Raw genomic sequence first — 20,848 nt, forward strand, 5'->3', positions numbered from 1 at the left:
GTCCCTTTGCAATTCTTTGCATTCCTCTTTAGTCCCAGCTCCACTAAATAGTTTTGTATCGTCCGCAAATTTTATTATCTCACACTTCGTGCCTGTTTCTAGATCATTTATGAATATATTAAATAGCAGCGGCCCAAGCACCGAGCCCTGCGGAACACCACTCGTGACCCTCATCCAGTCCGAGTAGTGGCCCTTCACTCCTACCCTCTGTTTCCTACCCGCCAACCAGTTTCTGATCCATCTATGTACGTCTCCGTCCAATCCATGGTTCTTCAGTTTCTGGAGTAGACGCTCGTGAGGCACCTTGTCAAAGGCTTTTTGGAAATCAAGGTATATGATGTCTATGGGGTCTCCTCTGTCCATCCGTTTGTTAATTCCTTCGAAGAAGTGCAATAAGTTCATGAATCTCTGGTTGCACTTTCTTCTTCTGACTGCGCATCCAATCTTTCTTCCTTTCTTTCAGCCTCCTGTATATTTCCTCTCCTCCAGACCTCATTCTCTCCCCCAACTTTTTCTTTCTATCTCCCTGTTCCCCCTTCTTTCTGTCTCCCTGTCTGCCCCCTTTCTTTCTTTCTCCGTGCCCTCCCCCAAGCCATTCGGTTTGCTGCCACCGCCATCGGGGAACAGCTCCCAAGCCACAGCCATCCCAAGCTTTCCCTGCAGAAGCGTCGCGCTGACCAGCATTCTGCTCCCTGACGTCAACAAGGCATTTCTCCCCATTCCATCCAGCCTGAGCCCCATCTCTCCTTGATCCAGCATTTCCCTTCTGTGTCTGTCAGAATTACCATTCCATCTATTTTCCAGCATCCCCCTTCTTTTTGTCCATCTCACCTATATCCTTATCTCACCACTTTTTCAGAATCTTCATTTGTCTCTGTCCTTGTCTTTACCCCATGTTCACCATTTGCCCTTTCAATGTCTTTATCTCCCCCCCACACACTTTTTCAGCATTACTTCTATGTCTATATTTCACCTCCTCTTCATATCCCCTCTGTATCTCTATCCTTATTCAGTAGATCCTGCTTACCCTTTGTGTCACTATCTCCATTTTCAGCTTTCCCCCCTTTTCCTTTGTTAATGCACCCTGTAGCCAGAATCTTTCCACCCTCCCTCCACTCCGGCCCAGCCTAGTATGAAATATTTCCTTTTGTTTCCCTCCCCTCTCTCTCTCTCTTCTGCTACCTCACCCACGAGTCCTGCATCTGGCCCTCTCCCTTCTATCTGCACCCGGCAACACCCACTGCTCCGCGGCTCTCTTCAGCAACTCGTCAGCAGCGGTGATCAAGACAGGCTGCCGACATCGAGGCCTTCCCTCTACGAGTCCCGTCTTTGTGGAAAAAGGAAGTTGAAACAAGCGAGACTCGCAGAGGGTAGGCCCCGACATCAGAAGCTTGTGTCGATCGCTGCTGCTGAGTTGCCGAAGAGAACCGCGGAGCAGGGGGTGTGGCCGGAAGCAGGTAGAAGGGAGAGGGCTGCTGGAAGAGGTAGAAGTTCCGGAGTATGACACCGACCCGGGCCAGGATGATTTCTTTTTCAGGCTGCTGCCGCCACCACGCCCCCCTCCCCCCCGAAGTGACAGAAAACAGCCTAAAGTGGATGCCCGGCATCGGCGTCTTTGACGTCGGGGATAGGAAGATTGATAGGTTCGGTAGATCGGGACGACAACACGAGTCTATCACGGAGCCAGGGATGGGCTCTGCGATCGACTCACGTTGCCTTCCTGAGCTACCGGTCGATTGCGATCGACATATTGGGCACCCCTGCTTTAAATAGCATGAGAAGTAGAAATTATAGTTGACAGTTCATTAGCCAACATGGAATTTTGGTAGAGTCTCTGACCAAACTTATCCATAGTGCGGCCCTTCCTACCAGGAAGGACCAACACATAAACATTTGCTGAAGCAGCCTTCTTTAGAATAGACTCTACAACCAGGGATTGATGAGGTAGTTGAGGCTTATCAAATCCTGGTAGAGAAATTATTTTGTAGAGGGACTCCAGTTTTCTTGGAGTCACCGGTACCAAGAGTGGTGATTCTAGATTCTTGTAAAAAGTTTCACGTAAAATGCCATGCAAAGAGAGCTTCAGCATTTCTTTTGGAGGCCGATCATAGTCTAGAATCTCGAGATACTCCTTGCTATACTTAGAGTCAGCCTCCAATTGCACCGAAAGATCCTTTTCCATTTGTCTTATAAATTTAAGGACAGATTTTCAGTAGGAGAAGTAGCTCTAGCTGGAGAACGTCTAGGAGAGTTCGATGCTGGAGAGTCATCAGCCTTGGTGGTAGATGGAGACGGATCTGGTTCAGAGTCTTTTTGCAAGCCTGAGTCTTGCAACAGAGAAAGAGAGCTTTGCTTTGACTGGTGCTTTTCCGGTGTCAGTGTCTCAGAATGTTTCCTCTTTTGAGACACTTTACCCAACTTGACTGGGCTCCTGCCAGAATGCCTGGAAGAGAATGAATGACGTCAAGGAGATTGAGAGCGATGCTTCGGTGACGGAGTGGCAGAGCTGGAACGATGGGTCGATTTCCCTGTGGCGCACCGATGGAACATTAACGGTGCCAGGGGTCCTGGCAAGGTTAGGCTCAGAATGGACCAGTACCAGAGAAGTCAGTGTCGGGAGCAGCAAGTGAAACAGAAGAAATGTTTATCTCTTTCTCTGTTGCTCCTCTCGAAGCAAAGCATCAAACTTTTGCCTCAAACTAAGCATCGGTACTTGAGGCCTTGTCGCAGGTGCCACAAGAGTTGCAACACGTTCCTGCGAGGACGATGCCGATGTTGAGACACTCCTCGATAAAGGAACTAGTCGCTGTAGGGACTTGCGCTTGGTTGGCATGAATTGGCTCGATGCCTTTGTGACCTGCGTCCCTGAGATGGCTTCTTAGCCGGCTTACCCGAGGGTGCGACACGCTGCGATGCTGGTGCTGCTGGCGGTGTCAAAGTCTTTGATGCCGGTGATTTCGATGTAGACTGTTTCGTCGGTGTATCTCTTTCAAGGGCGATACTGAAGAGTTTCTCCTGTTGCAGTTTACGATTTTTGATCATCCGTTTCTGTAAAGAAGAGCAGGGCTTACAAGTTTGAACACGGTGTTCAGGACCCAAATACTGTAGGCACCAGCGAAATAGTGCGAGAATACTGAACGCACTTTTTAAAACCAGTCAGTGGATGTGACATGTATGGGAACACCGCCTCAGTCAAATTAAATTTAATGGCTAAGGCGGACGACAAGGCCCCATCAGGCCAAAACCTGGAGAAACGTGAGAGCGGGAAGGCAAGGGAAAAAATACAACAACGTTGAAAAACGCAACTTCTTAGCTCCGCGGAAAACTAAGAATTGAGGGACCGCGCACTTACTTCGGGTGGGAAAGAACTTGCACATGCGCGGTGCAGGCTATTGTAAACTTTCTGAAGTCTTAAAGTGGCGATGCACTTTTAAAGTGTCTGTACTGGGGCTTCATCGGTGACATCACCCATATGTGAGAATATGCTGCCTGCTTGTTCTGGGATAACACTCGTATATCAAAGCGAATTTCCCCAATAAGAAATAGTAGAAACTCAGACAATTCATTCCACAACCCAAAAACTTTAATACAAAATACTGTGTGTACTCGTATTTCAAGACCTTATTTGTTTAGAACAGTCACTACACTCCTGCAGCATCAGAGAGAGAAGAACTATTGGCTCAATTGTGAAGCATGCATACTATATGTACTTGTATTGCAAGACATTGCTTGTTTATCAAGTTAAAATTTAATTAAATGTTTTGCTTGTCTTGCAAAAGACTTGCATATCAAGTTACTTGCAATCCAAGGTTTTACTGTATTAGCCATTGTTCAACAGTGATATTTACTGATTGGATCAGGAAAACCTTTGCAACTAAGTTCCATAAGAACTATGTTTCAGGCCTCAAAGACAGAAAATTACTGCAGTTATGATAGGGTAAAATGAGAAGATGAACAAAGGGGAAAAATCTCCAGTTAGTTGGAAATTCAGGTTGATGGGGCCATAGGTTCTGTAAAAGCTGGGTCTAATTAAAGAACAAACCCAAATGCAGGAAGCTACTGAGGATCTAATCTCTTCCAAAGAAGAGAGAGAAGCAATTAAGCAGTCAGCTTCTACCCTAGTGGATCAGAAAACAAAGTTTAATTTTTACTAAATATAAATACAATATACTTTGCACATAAATCCAGCCTTCCAAATTCAAAATACAGATGTCATGGAATTTTTCTTCTCAACTTACAACCTATGCGACTTATGACTGTTTGACTTTACAACCACATTTTTTATCTGCACAATATTCAAAGATAATACTGTACTGTAAAAATAGCTAAGAAAATGGCTCAATATGTATTTATACGATATGTATAAAAATTATTTAAAAAGGGTATAATAATACTTGTAATGCATAAAATGGGTATAAACATACTTGAATATAAAACAGTAAAAATATTAAAAAAATAAAGATATCCAAATCGTTGTATGACCAGTCGGTTGGAAACAACTGTGATTGTAAGTTAACAATTACATGTATTATAGGCTCCACTATATGGGCTCCACTGTGAGTCACAAACTCAATCAATTGAAAGATTAGGTTTCTTACCTCTGCTAATCTTCCTTCTTGTAAATCTCCTCTGGAGGCTAAACTCATGGGTAGTGCATCTATTCCAGCGTTGGCTGCAGAACTTAGAAATAAAACCAACCCTCTCTGCGAGGTCACCTGTGCGGACACTCCCCTTGAAGCTCAGTAGGTAGCAAAGCCAGGAGTATCTAATACAAACAGGAAACACAAGTAAAAGAGAGGGGGGTGCGGGGACTCCCCACTACAAATCAATGCTGCTCATGATAACCAAATACATAATCAACAAACGCCAAAAGGGCCCAAGTTAGCATATGAAATTGTAACATTTCACACCTGCAAAACTAAAGAAGACAGCATAAAAAGCAGAAGCCTAAAGAAGACAGCCTAAAGAGCGGAACGGGCACCAGCCCGGGACTCTTAAAACCCCATAAGCCTACATAAAAGGACACTCATTGAAATTTTAGTGAAGCTGGTCAAAGAGAGAAAGCTAATTTACCAGTTACTGGCAGGCGACCTGCGAATTGGCCAAAACAGATGGGCGGGAGTTCAGCCTCCAGCGGAGATTTACAATCCCTCTGGAGGCTGAACTCATGGGACATATCAAAGTAGTCCCAAATCTCAGGTGGGGCCTAATGGGCCCGCTGCCAGAACAGAAGAGCCAAAGGCCATATCACCCTTAGCTGCCACATCAAGCTGGTAAAACCTGAAAAAAAAAAAGTATGAAGAGAAGCCCACTTGGCTGCCTGACAAATCTCCTCAAGCGAGACTGCATGAGACTCAGCCCACGAGGAAGCCATTCCTCCGGTAGAGGGAGCCTTCACCCAAGGGGAGGCTTCTTCCCCGCCGCCACATATGCTGCGGAAATGCCCGCACGCATCCAACGCGAGATGGTAGCCTCGGAAGCAGGCCGACCCCGGCGCGCGAGGCCCGCCAGGACAAACAGATGGTCCGACAGACATAAGTTGTTAGTGGCCTCTAGGTATCTCAAAGGAGACGCTGCACATCCAGAGACAGCAAAACACGGGTCTTACAGAACCCGACAGAATAAAAGTGGATAGCCGGACTACCTGGTTGACGTGGACTGCGGAAACCAGGTACAGAAGAAAAGACACGGTCCTCAAAACAACCGCAGAATCCGTGATGCGGAGAAAAGGATACCTGCAATGTAGAGCCTGAAGCTCCGACATACCCTGTGCAGAAGTGACCACAAGGAAAGCGGTCTTGACAGTAACATCTCTCAGAAAAATCCAATCCAGGGGTTCATAGATCAGATGAGCCAGTGAGTGGAGAACCAGACTCAGATCCCACGGAGGACACTGCAGTCTCAAGGGAGGCCACAGCCTCCCTGCCCCCCATAAGAAGTGTACAACATCTTGGGGAGACACCAGAGAACCCCAGAGAGAGGAGGGACCCGAACACGACAGTCCCGCAATGGGGACACGGAAGAAGAAACCACCAGACCCTTCCTGAGGTCAGCCCTCAGGAAGGCTAGAACATGCGCCACCGACGGGGTCAAAGGACCCACAAACTCCTGCACACCTGGCCGGAAAGCACCTCTAGGCCTTCGCGGAGGCCGACCCCGAATTCCTGTCGCTGTGAAGAAACGTGGCGATGACAGCAGAAGAGAAGCCCCTAGCCCTCAAGGCCGCGAGTACAGCGCCAGACCGCAAGACCAAAGTGGTCCAGAACTTGAAGGGCTACCAGGCCCTGCGTGAACAATCTCCGATGGCAAGGAAGAGGCAGACCCCTCATTGAACTGAACCGCTCCAGGTCTGTGTACCAAGGACGGCTGGGCCAGTCCAGGGCCACTAGGAACACCGGACCTGTGTGAGATGCCACCCGGCGCAGAACATGCCCTATTAGAGGCCACAGGGAAAAGCCTAAAGAAGTTCCCCTTCTGTCCAAGGTTGAACCAGAGCGCCGAGCCCTGCTTTGCCAACCTCTAGTTGGCTGCTGAAGAACCTGTCCACCTTCCGGTTCCACGAGAACGCTATCAGATTGAAGGCGAGGCAACCCCACTGATGAATCACGGCTTCAAACGCTAGCCTGGATAGGGACCATTCTCCCGGATCCAGAATCTGACAACTAAGGAAGTCTACTGGTACATCGTCCACTCCCGACACATGAGCCGAGGACAAGGCCATCAGATGCTTCTCTGCCCAGGTTAACACGCATCCGAGCCTCCAGGCTTAGCAGGAGACTCCTCATGCCTCCCTGACAGTTGACATAGGCAACCGCCATCGCAATGTCTGAGAATATGCGGAGATTCCCTTGAAATCGCAGTAGAGCCGACTATCAACCATCTGCTCTCCAACGCAGTCCACCGACACTGGACCAGCACAGACTGGCAAACTGCTCCCCAACCGGCGAGACTTATGTCCATTGCCAGGGTCACCCAGTCCAAGATGCGCAGAGGGAGCCCTTTGTACAGAGTAACCAGGTTTAACCACAACACCATACAGCTGCGTGCTGTCGCCAACCATGACAACTTCACCCCCAGCGCATCCTGCTGAGGATTTCACCGAGACAGAAGGGACGACTGAAGAGGACGGATGTGAGCTCTTGCCCATGGATCACAACTTTGGTCGCTACCATGAGGGCCAATACCTGCAGAAACTGCCAGACTGGAGCCGCCAACATGTCCCGAACGACATGCTGAAGCTTGAACTTCCCGGATTCTGTCAGAAACACTTGGTTCCTGCCCATATGGTACCGGATTCCCACATACTCCAAGTCCTGCTTCGGCTCAAGGAGACTCTTCTTGAGATGGATCACCCAGCTGAGACTGTCCAGCAGTCCCACTTGATGAATCGCCAAGCGGCCTTCCTCCAAAGAGGGAGCTCTGATCAGCCAGTCATCGAGGTACTGATGGACCAGCACACCCAGCGAGCGCAGATGGCCAGCCACCACCACCATGACTGTGGTGAAAGATCTGGGTGCCGACACCAACCCAAACGGCAGCACCACGAACTGGAAGTGCCTCCCAAGAACATGAAACCTCAGGAACCTCCAATGAAACAGAAAAATCAAAAATTGAGATGTGGAGGTACGCTTTCGAGAGGTCCAAGGTAGCTAAAAAACTGCCCGGGCGCCAATGCTGCCACCACTGAACGCACCGTTTCCAGCCGGAAATGCAGAACTCGCAGGAAGAAGTTCACTGCCTTCAGGTCCAGAATTGGTCTGCAATCTTCAGAGTCCTTCATTGGCATGAGGAAGTAAATCGAGTATCTCCCGGAGCCCAAGTCTCCCTTTGGGACAGGCTCTATAGCCGCCAGATCCAGCAGCCTGCTCACCATGGCTTGCACCTTGTTGGCCCTGTCCGGAATTCCCACAGGAAGGGACAGGAAGAATTCCGGCAGAGGCTGGAAAAACTGTAGTCAAAGGCCTTCCTTAAGCATGTCGAGGACTCACTGGTCCGAGATTACCATTTTCCATTCTGGAAGGAAGGCCGAAAGCCACCCCTCCGAACCAGGGGGGCCCCGCCAGAGACATGTCATCATAATTTTCTGGGAGTATGAAAACTGTTGGTGCGCTGCACCTCCAAAGTGAGGACTGGAGGGAGCTCCGAAATGCTGTCCTGCCACTGGGGGTCAGGCATACTGAGAAGTGCGCCAGAAGGGACGAAAACCCGGCCATCCCACATTCCTGGTTGGATGAGATCTCGAGCCAGGGAGCACATCAGGATTAGGGACCTGAACACTGGCCATAAGGTCATCCAAATCCTGGCCAACCAGGATCGAACCTTTAAAAGGGAACCTGCTCAACGCAGCCTTTAGCTGAAATAGCACCCGACCACTGGTGAATCCAAGTCATTCACTGAGCGGACCATGAATAAGCTCCCAGCTTAGTTCAAGATGCCACAGAATACGTCTGTCAAAAAATTCAGACATGTCCAGGCCACAAGGAAGTGGCCGCTGCAGCTCGCCCTCCCGCCATAGCGGAAACAGAAAGACGCTTGAGATCAAAATGCATTCTTCTGTCAAGTTTCAAGTTTATTAAAAAGTTTGTTATACCGCTTATACAAATTTCTAGGTGGTGTACAGCAATAATAAAAAGAGGGGAATCTTTAAAAATAACAAAACAAATTAGTATTGATATATTAAAAACAAGACAATATTAAAAAGCAACATCCTGCAGGACAACCCCTCCATATGAGGATAAAGAGGTGCACTTGGCGACCTGAGGCACAGCTGAATCCACCGTCAGCGGAACCAGGTGCTAGTTGAAGTCCGATGCCATGGGATACAACTTTGCCATGTCCAAGGATAAGGGAACCCTCCATGGACTCCCAGACCTCTAACAGCAGTTCCGCCAAAACCGCATTGTCCAGCAAGGAGGCGGATAGTGGAGGCTCAGAACTCAGAACTGTACATTCTGCCTGAACCGCATGTTCTGAAACAAGGTTCCGTGTTCACAGTGATCCAGAAATAAAGACGGGCAGGCGGCTAGTCTTAAAGAGCCATCACATCGCCTGGCGATCCGCAAGGTCTCAGAACTCATTGTTTTGGGTATCCCCCAGATCTGCTAAGTTAGTCACATCTGCTGATGCTGCTGAAGAAACAGGTGACAGCAAAGGCACAGACACCTTAGCAGAAGCAAGGGCAGGGACGAGCCGCCTGCTTTCTGGTACCCCAGTAAAGGAACAAATCAACATGCTGGCATCTGAAGGTGGAACAGACTGTTGAACTGGAGTCTGAGTGGGAGAAACTGACAAAGCCCCTTTACTCCTAAAAATGTTGAAGAAAATCCAAGATGGCCACCGCGGGTGCCAATTTTACATTAAAAACACCCAGAAAAAAACCACAGGAAAATGCAAAAAAAATGGCGATTTTACTATTTTACAGGGGGGAGGGACCAGGGCATGCAGGGAAACCACCCAAAACCCCAAGTTCAGCACCCCCCAAAATCGGCATTTCAACAGCAGCCAGCAATACACAGTGCAAGCATAGGGAGCTCAGTACCTCAGGAGCTGATTAAACTGGATATTTTCAGGTCTTCTGACCGCTTCACCTTCCCTGTCACCACAGAGCACAACCACCAGGATCCCTCAGGGGAATTAAGGAAGACATGCGGTCCGGTTCCGATCCTGGCTTACCTCCACAGAACTGAAGCAGCCTGCGCTCTACCCCTTTGCGGACGAACCAGGGGAGAGATGGCTCCCAATCCTGGAGACCAGATCCAGTCTGCAGGCTGTCCAGAGGGCTTACTGCAGTTCAAAATTACAGAGCACCCTCCAGAAGCAGACAATCTCTAAGGAAAAGTCTGCAATCTCCCGCCGAAGGAACACTCTCAGAGTGAATCCGCAGCACTTGGGCAATACCCGCGGCACTGAAGAAAATAAAAGACTAGGAACAGAGAACTAAAATCACGAGCAGAAGAAACTAGAAGTTCTCAGCAAGGCTGCAGAAACAAACTGAGCTTCAAGGGGAGTGTCCGCACAGGTGACCTCGCAGAGTGGGTTGGTTTTATTTCTAAGTTCTGCAGCCAAGGCTGGAATAGATGCACTACCCACGAATTCAGCTCCAGAGGGATTGTACAAGAAGGTATATTTTAAATACAGGTTCCTGTTAATCCACAAAGTCCTCACCTCTCAGAATCTATGCCCACTCCTTCACCCCAGTTGTGGCCACTGCTACCACTCTGGCTTTTCGAAGCACTCTTCTCCTTTATGCCGTCCACTCTGTTCTCATCTGCTATAGTGAAATATGAAGGGAGGAAAATGAATTACTGGAGGGACCTGGCATGGGTGCTAGTTCATTACAAGCTAGACTTTTGATATAAAATTATTTGACATTAACAGGAATAAAACACCTGTTCTCTCCTTTTAAATACTCTAAATCAGGGGTGTCCAACCTTTTGGCTTCCCTGGGCCGCATTGGCCGAAAAAAATGTTTCTAGGGCCACACAAACGCGCAAATGCTGCAGCAAGACAGCGGAGGGAGCCGGCAAGACGGTAAACACCTGGGGGCAGTAGAAGAAAACAGTGCATCGCCCTCGACCGGGGCCGCACAAAATACTGGGCCGCAGGTTGGACACCCCTGCTCTAAATTATTAGAATTTTGTCCAGTATTTGCTCTGTCGCTTGATCTGTTTAGAGTGCACTGTAATTTTAGCTATTCATCTTAATCAGATTCAGTTATTAGTACATGGATATTGCAGATTTTGTTCAAGTGGACTACCATTTAGGCCCGGATGCACAAAACTCTCCGACCAAACAGCTGAGTGGCAGGATGATACTTTGGGGCTTCCCCTGCCTCTCAGCTGTTTGGGCTTCTCCTGCTGGTTCTGCACATGTGTGAAAGTCGCTTTTCCAGCGACTGATGGGGTGGGATTATGGCAGACCTCCATAAAATTCATTTGCACGGAAGCCATTTGAATATCGATTGCCATTCTGAATCGGTCAAAAAAATCAGCCCATAGCAACCCACACAGTCTTAATGATCATTTTTAGTGCATCCAGCCCTTAGTTGTCCAAATCATATCCTATATAATAAAACCGCTAGCCGCGCATGCGCAGTCCAACTTTCGTGATCTGTAATCCCTGTTCCATGTTCAGTAGGTCCACGGCCAAGCAGGAGTGCGCATGCGCGAGTCCCCAGCTCCTAGCTACACGCGCAGCACTGGCCGCCATTGCTGGACTCCCTGCTCTTCGGTAACTCAGCAGTGGATAAAGACACCGCCGATCTCCGTTCCTCCCGGGAGGGGGGTCTGGGAGGAGAGGGATCGCGGCCACTCAGTGCCCCCACCGAAGAGCCCAGCAACTTTCGCGCCGCAGCAGTAGGGAACAAGTCGACGACTCCCCCCTCCCGCACCAACCGCTGCCGCTCCTGTTTGAAGCGGCCTGATGAGGTTCAAGGCCGGCTGTAGCGAACCTCGCAGGCCGCTCTCCACATGAAGCACGTTCCCTCTGACGTGATCGCGTCAGAAGGAACATGCTACCATATGGAGAGCAGCCTGCGAGGTTCAATACAGCCGCCCATGAACCTAAGCAGGCCTCTTTGAACAGGAACAGGAGCGGCAGCAGGAAACATGGATGCATGGAGGAAGGTAAGAACGGGAGGGGAAGCCAAAAAAGAAGGGCCCTGGAGCAGCCAGAAAAGGGAGCTGTTTTGGTGGGAGGGTTGTGCTGAGTGCACGAAGCAGGCAGGCAGCCATTGCACAACAGATGGAGAGGCAAAGGGGGCTGCTTTGGGGGGATGGATGTGCTGGGGGCCGACAGCAATCATGGGGGGAACAGAAGAGGGCCACGGAGCAGGCAGGCATGGCACAACTGGGGGCCGGGGGGGAGGGAAAGGGGGCTGCTTTGGGGGATGTTTGTTCTGGGAGCAGACAGCAATCATGGGGGGGGGGACAGAAAGGGGCCAAGAAGCAGGCAGGCATTGCACAACAGGGGGAGAGGGAAAGGAGGCTGCTTTGGCAAGCAGGGGGGCCAGGGAGACAGACAGAAAGAAAGACGCACAGACAGGGGACCAGGGTGAGACACAGACACAAAGAATGACAGACAGACAGCATCCAGGGAGAGAGAGAGAGATAAATAAAAAACAAAAAACAGACATACAGACATCTACTCTAGCACCCGTTATTGTAACGGGCTTAAACACTAGTATAGTATAATCCCGTTATAACAGACTTCAAGGGACCTGGAAAAACGGTCCGTTATATCCAGCGTCTGTTATATCCAGAGTTACATTTTTTTAAAACTTTATTTAGGGCAACTTGAAACAACGTAAATCGATGAACAGTCACTGCAAGCATATCAGCAACATCAATAACAAAACTCAGCAAAACATTGGTATGGTACTAAATGATTGCAAACCAGAACACTGTACTGGAAAGAAAAATACTCTGTCATATTTTTTCTGGGCTGCATTTTGATACTATATCACCGGCATGCCATGTGCCTTGTAGGCGGAGCCTGCATGTCCATTATAGCTGAATAAAACTACAGCTAAAAGCAGCTCTGGGGACCAAAATAGTTGTCCTTTATATCCAAAAGTACGTTATATGCGAGTCCGCTATATTCAATGATTTTCTGTATGTTTATAATGGTGCTCGGCCGAGACCAGAGGACCTTGTCCGTTATAGGTGAGGTTTCGTTATAAGCGAGTCCGTTATAACGAGATTATACTGTAATACTAGATGCATATGGGAATCACCCTCTCATGCTTATTTTGTGGACCTCTCTGGAGAACCTGAGATGATGTTCGGCTACTTTGTTTAGACAACAGAATATGGAATCCTGCCAGGTTCTTGCAGAGAAGGCCTGGTTTTGTGTATCTCGGTTTATTTATTAAAATTTTTAGCCCGTCCTCCCAAAGAAGCCCAGAAAGGGTTACAAAGTACATCCATAATAATCCAAACAGAAAAGAGATGACATAATTTACATAAACTACAATATAGACATGACAATAATTTACAATATACACATGACAATAAAACATATGCACTAAGTAGCATCTGGTGAGATTAGGTGGCGTAGGTGTGTTGACTGAGTGGCATTTCTAGGTGAATGACTTTAAGGCGCTGGGTTAGTAAAGAGGAAGGTTTTCACGGCCTTCATGAAGTTCCAGAGTCCATCTAGTGATCTGACAGATGGGGGGATAGTGTACCAAAATTTGGGTGTGAGTAGGAGCGTTTGCGGGCTGTTTCAGTTTTGAGGGAGCAGCCAGGAGGTATGGTCAGTCGTTTTTCTCTTTGGGAACCTCCATGGTCGCTTTGGGAAGTAGATTTGTAATTTCGTTTTCATGTAGTACGGAATCGTTTCATGGAAGGTTTTGAAAGTGAGGACCAAGGCCTTGAAGGTGCAGCGTTTTTGAATGGGCAGCCAGTGCATTGAAGCTAATGCAGGGGTAACATGGTTGCGGATGCCTAGGTTTTTCAGAAGGCGGATTGCAGCGTTTTACACCCTTTGGAGGCGGGAGAGTTTTGATAGGCAGGCCCACTAGTAGATTGTTACATATAGTCATGTGAAAAAATAGGACATCCCATGAAATATTCCAGTGTCTCAAACTTTTTTTTAGCTCCGGCACACTAAACGGAGAACATGCTTTTCGCAGCACCTAAACGGTGAAAATTGGCACATTAAAACGGAGAAAATGTTTTCGTAGCACATTATAATTGAAATTATAAAATTGCTAAGCCAACAAAAAATTACACCCCCTCCCCCATTTTACTAAACTGTTATGGCGGTTATTAGTGCAGGAAGCCACACTGAATGCTCTGCGCTGCTCCCGACGCTCACGGTTTAGTAAAGGGGGGTTAAATTTGAGTTATTTATTTAAAATTATTTAAGCTATGTAAGGGTAATTGTAACAATGGTGAAACTAAACTAGAAAGAATAGAATTGCTAATCAATGCTTGTTTTTTAGTTTTGATAGTCAACTAGCAAACACGCATTTCATCATCTACCACCTGCAGTTATTTTCTTTTTTTTTTTCAATTTAATTTCTCAGAGCTGAAAATTTAAGTTTGCAAAGATAAGAAGATTTAAATGGTAACAAAGCCTTGATTGTTTTGTTGCTCTAGCTAGGATAGCTATTGCATAAAAAATAAAAATAAAGCTAAAATTACTTGTCGTTAGTTTTCAAGGACCAATCACATTAAAGAATGATGCTCGTCTGTGGATATCTTTTGTTTCATGAGTAAATCAAGGAAAAGTTTGGTTGTTTACCTGCAATTACATCACTTTCTTTTCCAAAGATAAATAAAAACATTTCTTAAGAAAAACTGAATATTTCATGGGGTGTCCTAATTTTTTCACATGACTATTTAATGGACCTTTCATTTTCCTATAGGCCTTATCTAATATATTTAGCAGTATTTCATGGAAAATTGAATAGTTCATCACGTATGTTTCATTTAGCAAGCTATATAATATTGATGAGAGGAGAAGGATTGCATATATATTTGTATGTTTCTGGGGGTTGGGGAGGACAATTGAGATGTGACCAAGTCCTGGAAAGATTGAAGGGTTTTGTAAAGGGTGGGGGGGTTGGTTGGTTTGGGAATGGGTGGGTTAGGGTTAATGAAGGGGAGGATAGGGTTGTTGAGGCTGAGAACATGAAAATTGAAGTTGGTGGTGTGGCAGGGACGCTTGGGCTAGGCTGGTGTGACCTACCCTGGGCCCCTTGCTACACGGAATAGAGATTGTTTGTGACCCGGATCCTGCCAGTGGCTCCCAGGCCCACTGGTGTACTCCAGCCAAGCTTTTCCACTTAGCCCTAGAAAGAAATAAGCTACACTGAATTTTCCCAAAACACAGCGAGTGCTGGATTTAATTGATAAAGATAATTGTATTCATAGTCAGGTCAGATGGCATAATTGAGCGATTGTATAAAACAGTTGGTGCCTCCGGGTTAAACCCAGTCCCTAAACAAAAACCCAATATTTACAGCTGTGGCACTTCTCATAACTGCACCAAATTAGAACAAGGAAAGAAAATAACTTTCAACTCCAAAACTTCGTTTGTCCTTAGAGCTGTGTTGGAAGAGCAGCCCCGCCCTAGTCCAACTGGCCAGGCTGTTTCTCCCAGAAGAAAACGTTAGGCTGAATAAAGCAACTTTCCTTCCAATCCTGGAGGTCTCAGGGCTACAGTCTTTTATAAACAGTTCAGCAAACTAGGTAATACTGACGTAAAAGTTCTCAACCTTAGAAAACAATACAGCAAAAGTAAAAGGTTTTTTCCTTCTGTAGCCCTCTACAGCAGTGCTGCCCAAGTTCGGTCCTCGAGATCTACTGACAGGCCAGGTTTTCAGGATATCCACAATGAATATGCATGAGAGAGAGATTTGCCTGCACTGCCTTCTTGGTATGCAAATCTCTCTCTCATGCATATTCATTGTGGATATCCTAAAACCTGGCCTGCCAGTAGATCTCGAGGACCGGACTTGGGCAGCCCTGCTCTACAGGGTTCCTCTTTTCCACAGGGCTCTTAGTTTAAAAAGTCCAGTCCGGGTTTTGTAACCCCTTTTAGGTCACACACTTTCCCTGCAGAGGAAACAGAAAGAAACAAAAGGCAAAAATATAACCTTGAATGTCAGAACTCTCCCACCTGTTGTGCAAGCTACATTTCCATGGGATCCTCAGCTGCCAGCTCTGAAGGAGAGCTGCTATCCCACTATCATGTCTACCCACACATTGCCTTCTCTCTTATCCCAGACTAATATCTTAGTGCTCCCAAACCTGGTAAGGACCCAGCTGACTCTTGATCTTACCGTCCTATCATTACTTTGTTATGAATTAGAGAATGACACGGTGGCGGTTTACCCGCGGCCACCGCATTTAGCCGCGGGTGACCCGCCGAAATGGGGAACAAAAACTAGCAGTCGCTGCAGCGACGGGGACAAGGCCATTCACCGCCCCATGGGGCGGTGAATGGTCTTGTCCCCACAGTGAGGCATGAAGGATCGCGCGGTCCCCGCAGACCACATCCGCCTGCCCAATCGATCCTAGTGTTTAGCCAGCTCTCTCCCTTCTCCTCACCTTAGTTTGTAGGCTTTCTTTTTCGGCGATTCGCACGCTATCAAAGAGCCGCGCACCCGCTGCTGCTCAGTTTCGATCTTCTGCTCTGACGCAACCGGAAACAAGAAGTTGCAGCAGAGCAGAAGATTGAACACTGAGCAGCCGCGCGTGCGCGGCTCTTTGGGAAAGCGTGCAGATCGCCGAAAAAGAAAACCTACAAACTAAGGTGAGGAGAATGGAGAGAGCTGGCTAAACACTAGGATCGATTGAGCAGGCGGGTGGTGGCTGCGGGGACCGTGCAATCGCTCGTGTTCCCGGCACAAACTGGAAGGAGGGAGTGAAAGGGAAAAGGATTCTGGGCCAAGGGGATGAAGACGGAAAGAAAAACCCACAGTAGGAAAGAAAGGGAAGGACAGGCAGGTGAGCCAGATGCTAGAAGCAGGGGGGGGGGGGGAAGAAAGAGGGAAAAAAGCTAGATGGGGTTGAAAAGAAGAGACACACTGGTATGGAAGAGGAAGATAGGGGAAATCTGGACACAGGAAGGTAACAGAAAGAGGGGAAATTATGTGCTTGGGGCACAGGGACAGAGACATAAAGGGGACATGCCATGGGGATGGTATATGGACACAGGGGGGGGGCAATGACAGATACATAGGGGAGATATTAGAAATGGAGAAAATAGGAGCACAGAAGCGAGATGGTTTGTGGGGATGGGACAAGGACCAAGCTCGCAGGCTCCAGTGGCTTGCACAAATTACATTGTAACGTGCCATGAAAATAAGAGGGAGGAAGGTAGATAGATAGGCCACGCGAGAGGAGCTGAAGGGTAGTAGAAAGGAACAGATGGTAAAGGAGGGAGGGAAGGGTGGTGGTGGAAAGGAATAGGACAGACATTGAAGGAGGGTGGAGAGGAACAGACCCCGAAGGGAAATGTGGAAGACAGAGTGGGAAGAAGACAGATGCCAGACTATGGGGGAGCGGAGGGAAGAAGATGGGTGCTAGACCAATGGGGGGGGGGGAGGGGTGAAGGGAGAGGCACAGTAACAGCAAATGGAAGATGCAGAGAGAAGACACACAGTGGATGGAAGGAATTGAATGAGAAGATGTGGAAAGCAGAAACCAGACAACAAAGGTAGAAAAAAAATTCTATTTATTTATTTTTTGCTTTAGGATAAAATAGTATATTAGTTGTGTTGATAAAAATTTATAAACAAAGCCCTACCAGCTGAACATCTCTTTCTCTAGTTCAGCAGCAGGAACTTTGATTTATAAGAAAGGAATAAGCTAAATATTGCAGTACTAAGGCTTATATGGATGCAGCGGGGACGGTGATGGGGCGGTGAATGGGATGGCAGTGGCAGTGATGGGGCGGTGAAAAGGATGGCGGTGGCGGTGACGGGGCGGTGAAGGGAACGGCAGTGACGGGGCGGTGCAGAGGACAGATTTTTTTTCCCCATGTCATTCTCTATTATGAATTAAATTACTGGCAAAGATCCTAGAAAACAGATTAGCCAGGTGCCTCGTGTGGATTGACAACATTTTGTGACCCAAAACATACAGGTGATTATGACCACTCTGGGGCTGGTTAAAGCATGACATGCCATTGTTACTAGTCAGTTTTTTTGTTTTTTTTTTGTAATTCTTTATTAATTTTCAAATCAAATACAAAAGTGCAAAGAATATACAATCAATCAAATATAGTTAATACAATAATCAGCACTTACATCCAAACAAATAATAATATAAAGTACATTCCCCCCCCCCCCCCTCCTTGGATGTGTGTGTGAAGATCAATTAGGAATCAAAGGCTAATTTGTTCAATCAGTTTTTACAAGTTTCGCTAATGGACCCCAAGTTTCTTTAAATTTTTTATAATGTCCCAGTTGTTCAGAATTCATTCTCTCATATCTATAAAATTGACACAGGGTTTCCCACCAAAAGTTAAAGTTCAGTCTGTCCCAGTTTTTCAATTTTTTGTTATTAATTGTACAGCTACCCCTGTCATAACAATAAGAAGTCTGTTCTTGCTTGCATTAACTGGACTTTTAGGTTTTAATAAAGTTCCAAGTAACGCTATGTCATAAGATAATGGAATCGAAGCTTCCAATATCCTGTTAATTCTACCCCAAATAGACTTCCAAAAATTGAGTATCAAGGGACAATAAAACAACAAATGGTCCAGTGTTCCTACTTCAAGATGACAGTGCCAGCATCTATTAGATTTTGAACTGTTCAACTTTTGCAAATGACCTGGGCTCCAAAAAAATTCTATATAACAGGAAAAACCAAGTTTGTCTCATAGATGCTGCCGTTGTACATCTCATTCTCCAAGTCCAAATCCGTGGCCATTGAGTAGCAGAAATCTGCTGCTTTATTTCAATGCTCCAAATGTCTTTTAAACTTGTTTTAGGTTTCTTATTCAAAGATTCTGATATTAATTTATACCACTTGGCGGCCTGGTGCCCTTGCAAATCTGTCTGGAAACATAGGCCCGGCAAGCTATACTGATTCTTTAAGATGCACCAATCAGGGAACCCTTTCTGAATGGCCTGTTTCAATTGCAACCATTTATATCCTTGAGATTCTGAAATGCCAAATGATTGTTGCAATTGTAATAAATTTACCATTTTCCCATTTGAAATTACGTCATCTAAAGTACGCATGGCCTGCCCGCAACCAATGTTTCCAGAGGATTTTAGACTCGCTAATTTGTATCTTGGAGTTTAACCATAGGGATTGACATGTAGATTGTTGTACTGGAGTAGGAGTTAAGGTATTTATAAAGTTTAATATATTCTAGGTGGAAAGAAGAATACTATTGTCCTTGTATATTCTCGGAAGCTTGATATTCAAGATGTGGCTAATAAGTAATGGGGCAAAGAGATTACTTTCCAGTATCAACCAATCCAGTAGATTCTCCATGAGTTCAGAAAGGATCCAATACATACCCTGAATTCATTAAAAAATCGTTATATTATTCCAATTTATTAAGAAACAATATACCCAATAAAAATAATGTAGTTTTAAACAAGCATCTGATTAAAGCAATCATTAAGAAGGCCTCCCAAATCTTCCCCTTGTAATCATAAAAATGAATAATTTAAGTGCATTTCCCATAAAACTTTTCACTTATTTAATGTATTCATTTAAATATTGTTCATGTATTCAATTCAGCATTGTATTCTTAGAAATTGTACATCATTCATCATCATAAGCTGCCTTACCCATACTTAATTTAAACCCTTTGCTAACTATAACAAACCCCCAGACCTAAAATCCCTCAGATTCTTTTCCAGCATAAAAATCAATTGATATTACTAGACTTATTAAGAAAACTGGTAGTTAACCTAATAATAAAAATTATTATGTAATCAAAAGCAAACCCCAGATTAAAGCAAACAGTAAGAAGACTTCCCAATTCATCACCTTATAGTCATATAACATTAATAATAATTTGCAGTCAATTCAATGAATAAATAAATAGGGTTAGCGTTTGAAATAGTATTACATTAAGCTAAATGAAAGTCACAGGAGGAAAAATAAACATTTGTGGTATTCAGCCTATGCCTGCTAGGTCTGTTCCCAGAGCAGTGCACAGTTCAGGAGTAGACACACCACAAACAGCTCAATTTAAATCTCAAACTGAACATTTTGGGGACTTTTCTTCTCTAGTTTAGTTCTCAGCAGTCACCAGCAGGCTAGAAGCAGAAACAATAGGAAAACTTTTTCAACTGAGAGTTTGGGGCGTGGCTGCAGGCTATTACACCAGAGAGTAGAACAGCTAGAGAGGCAGAAGGAGAAGCAGCAGCAACAGAAAAGGCAGGGAGGCTCAGGGTTGAAAGCTCTGGATGGCAGGGAACAGTTGGAAGGTATGGAGCTGACTGAGGTTGGTCTGGAGCCACCCTACTTAATGCCTCAAGATTTTCAGGACATGGAGCTGGAGCCATATGCTGAGCCACAGAATGGAGTCCTGCCAATGGAGGTTTGCTGGAATGAAGGCAAGTAATTTAAACTGCCTAAATGTTTAACTTGGACACTGCTTGGCTAAACTGACAATGTTTTTTTGGTAACCCTTAAGAAGGTGTGGTGCCTGGAGGCACCTCTAAGAACTGTTTTATTTTTTGTGGGGTTTTTTCTTCCCTCTGGGTGGAGGAAGGGGCTGTTACCAGTCCCAGGAAGTGGGGAATGCTCTGTGTTTTCTATGGTGGGATTGAGGGCCTATGATTGGCGAAAAATTGTGACCACACAGAGCACACTCCCTGGCCAGCAAGTCAGATGCTGGGGCCTAGCGCCGCACTAGCACAGGCTGAGGATATCAGCCCAAAAGACTGTTTTTTTTCTTGAATGTTTTGAAAGTTTGGACCATTAATCGGCTGGAGACCCAGCGGCGGTTTGGAAAAGCTTGAATTGTGTGTTTCTGAATTTTATTGGCTGGCATTAAGCCAGAGACTGTTTAGAAGTGCACTTTGTTTTAGGATATTTTATGTTTTGTGCATCCTGACAAGATTGTTTTTTTTCAATATGGAACTGATTGAACTTTAGACAAGTAGGCTGTTTGGAATATTTTGTTTCTGTGAATAAACCCAGAACTTGCTTGATACAATACCTATCTGGTGTGGTGGTGTTCACTTCTGTTAACCTTTTTTCTTTCCTTGTGCTGCCCGTTGCGGCTCAAAAGAGTTTTCTCTTGCTACTGGTGCCCTAGGACCCATTGCCCTGAGGCTGCCGGTGACACACTTAGCAATCATTCTGACACATGCTGGCTCCTAATATACCACATCTTCCGATGACAACCCTGCAACCTGCCTCCA

The 20,848-nt window shown here is 46.2% G+C and overlaps 1 protein-coding gene across 5 annotated transcripts in view; it reads right to left on the minus strand.

The window, feature by feature from the left end:
• The window catches only part of EIF4B (eukaryotic translation initiation factor 4B), a 246,767-nt gene that overhangs the window by 8,352 nt on the left and 217,567 nt on the right, over positions 1–20,848 (minus strand). For 4 of the 5 annotated variants that reach the window (XM_033936328.1, XM_033936327.1, XM_033936329.1 and 1 more), the window contains one exon: positions 10,165–10,270. In XM_033936328.1, coding sequence (XP_033792219.1) covers positions 10,165–10,270 — 106 coding nt within the window. The remainder of the gene's footprint in view (positions 1–10,164; positions 10,271–20,848) is intronic. The other variant, XM_033936326.1, reaches the window with a different exon arrangement.

The sequence above is a fragment of the Geotrypetes seraphini genome, chromosome 3 (assembly GCF_902459505.1).
Source record: "Geotrypetes seraphini chromosome 3, aGeoSer1.1, whole genome shotgun sequence".
Lineage (NCBI taxonomy): Eukaryota > Metazoa > Chordata > Amphibia > Gymnophiona > Dermophiidae > Geotrypetes > Geotrypetes seraphini.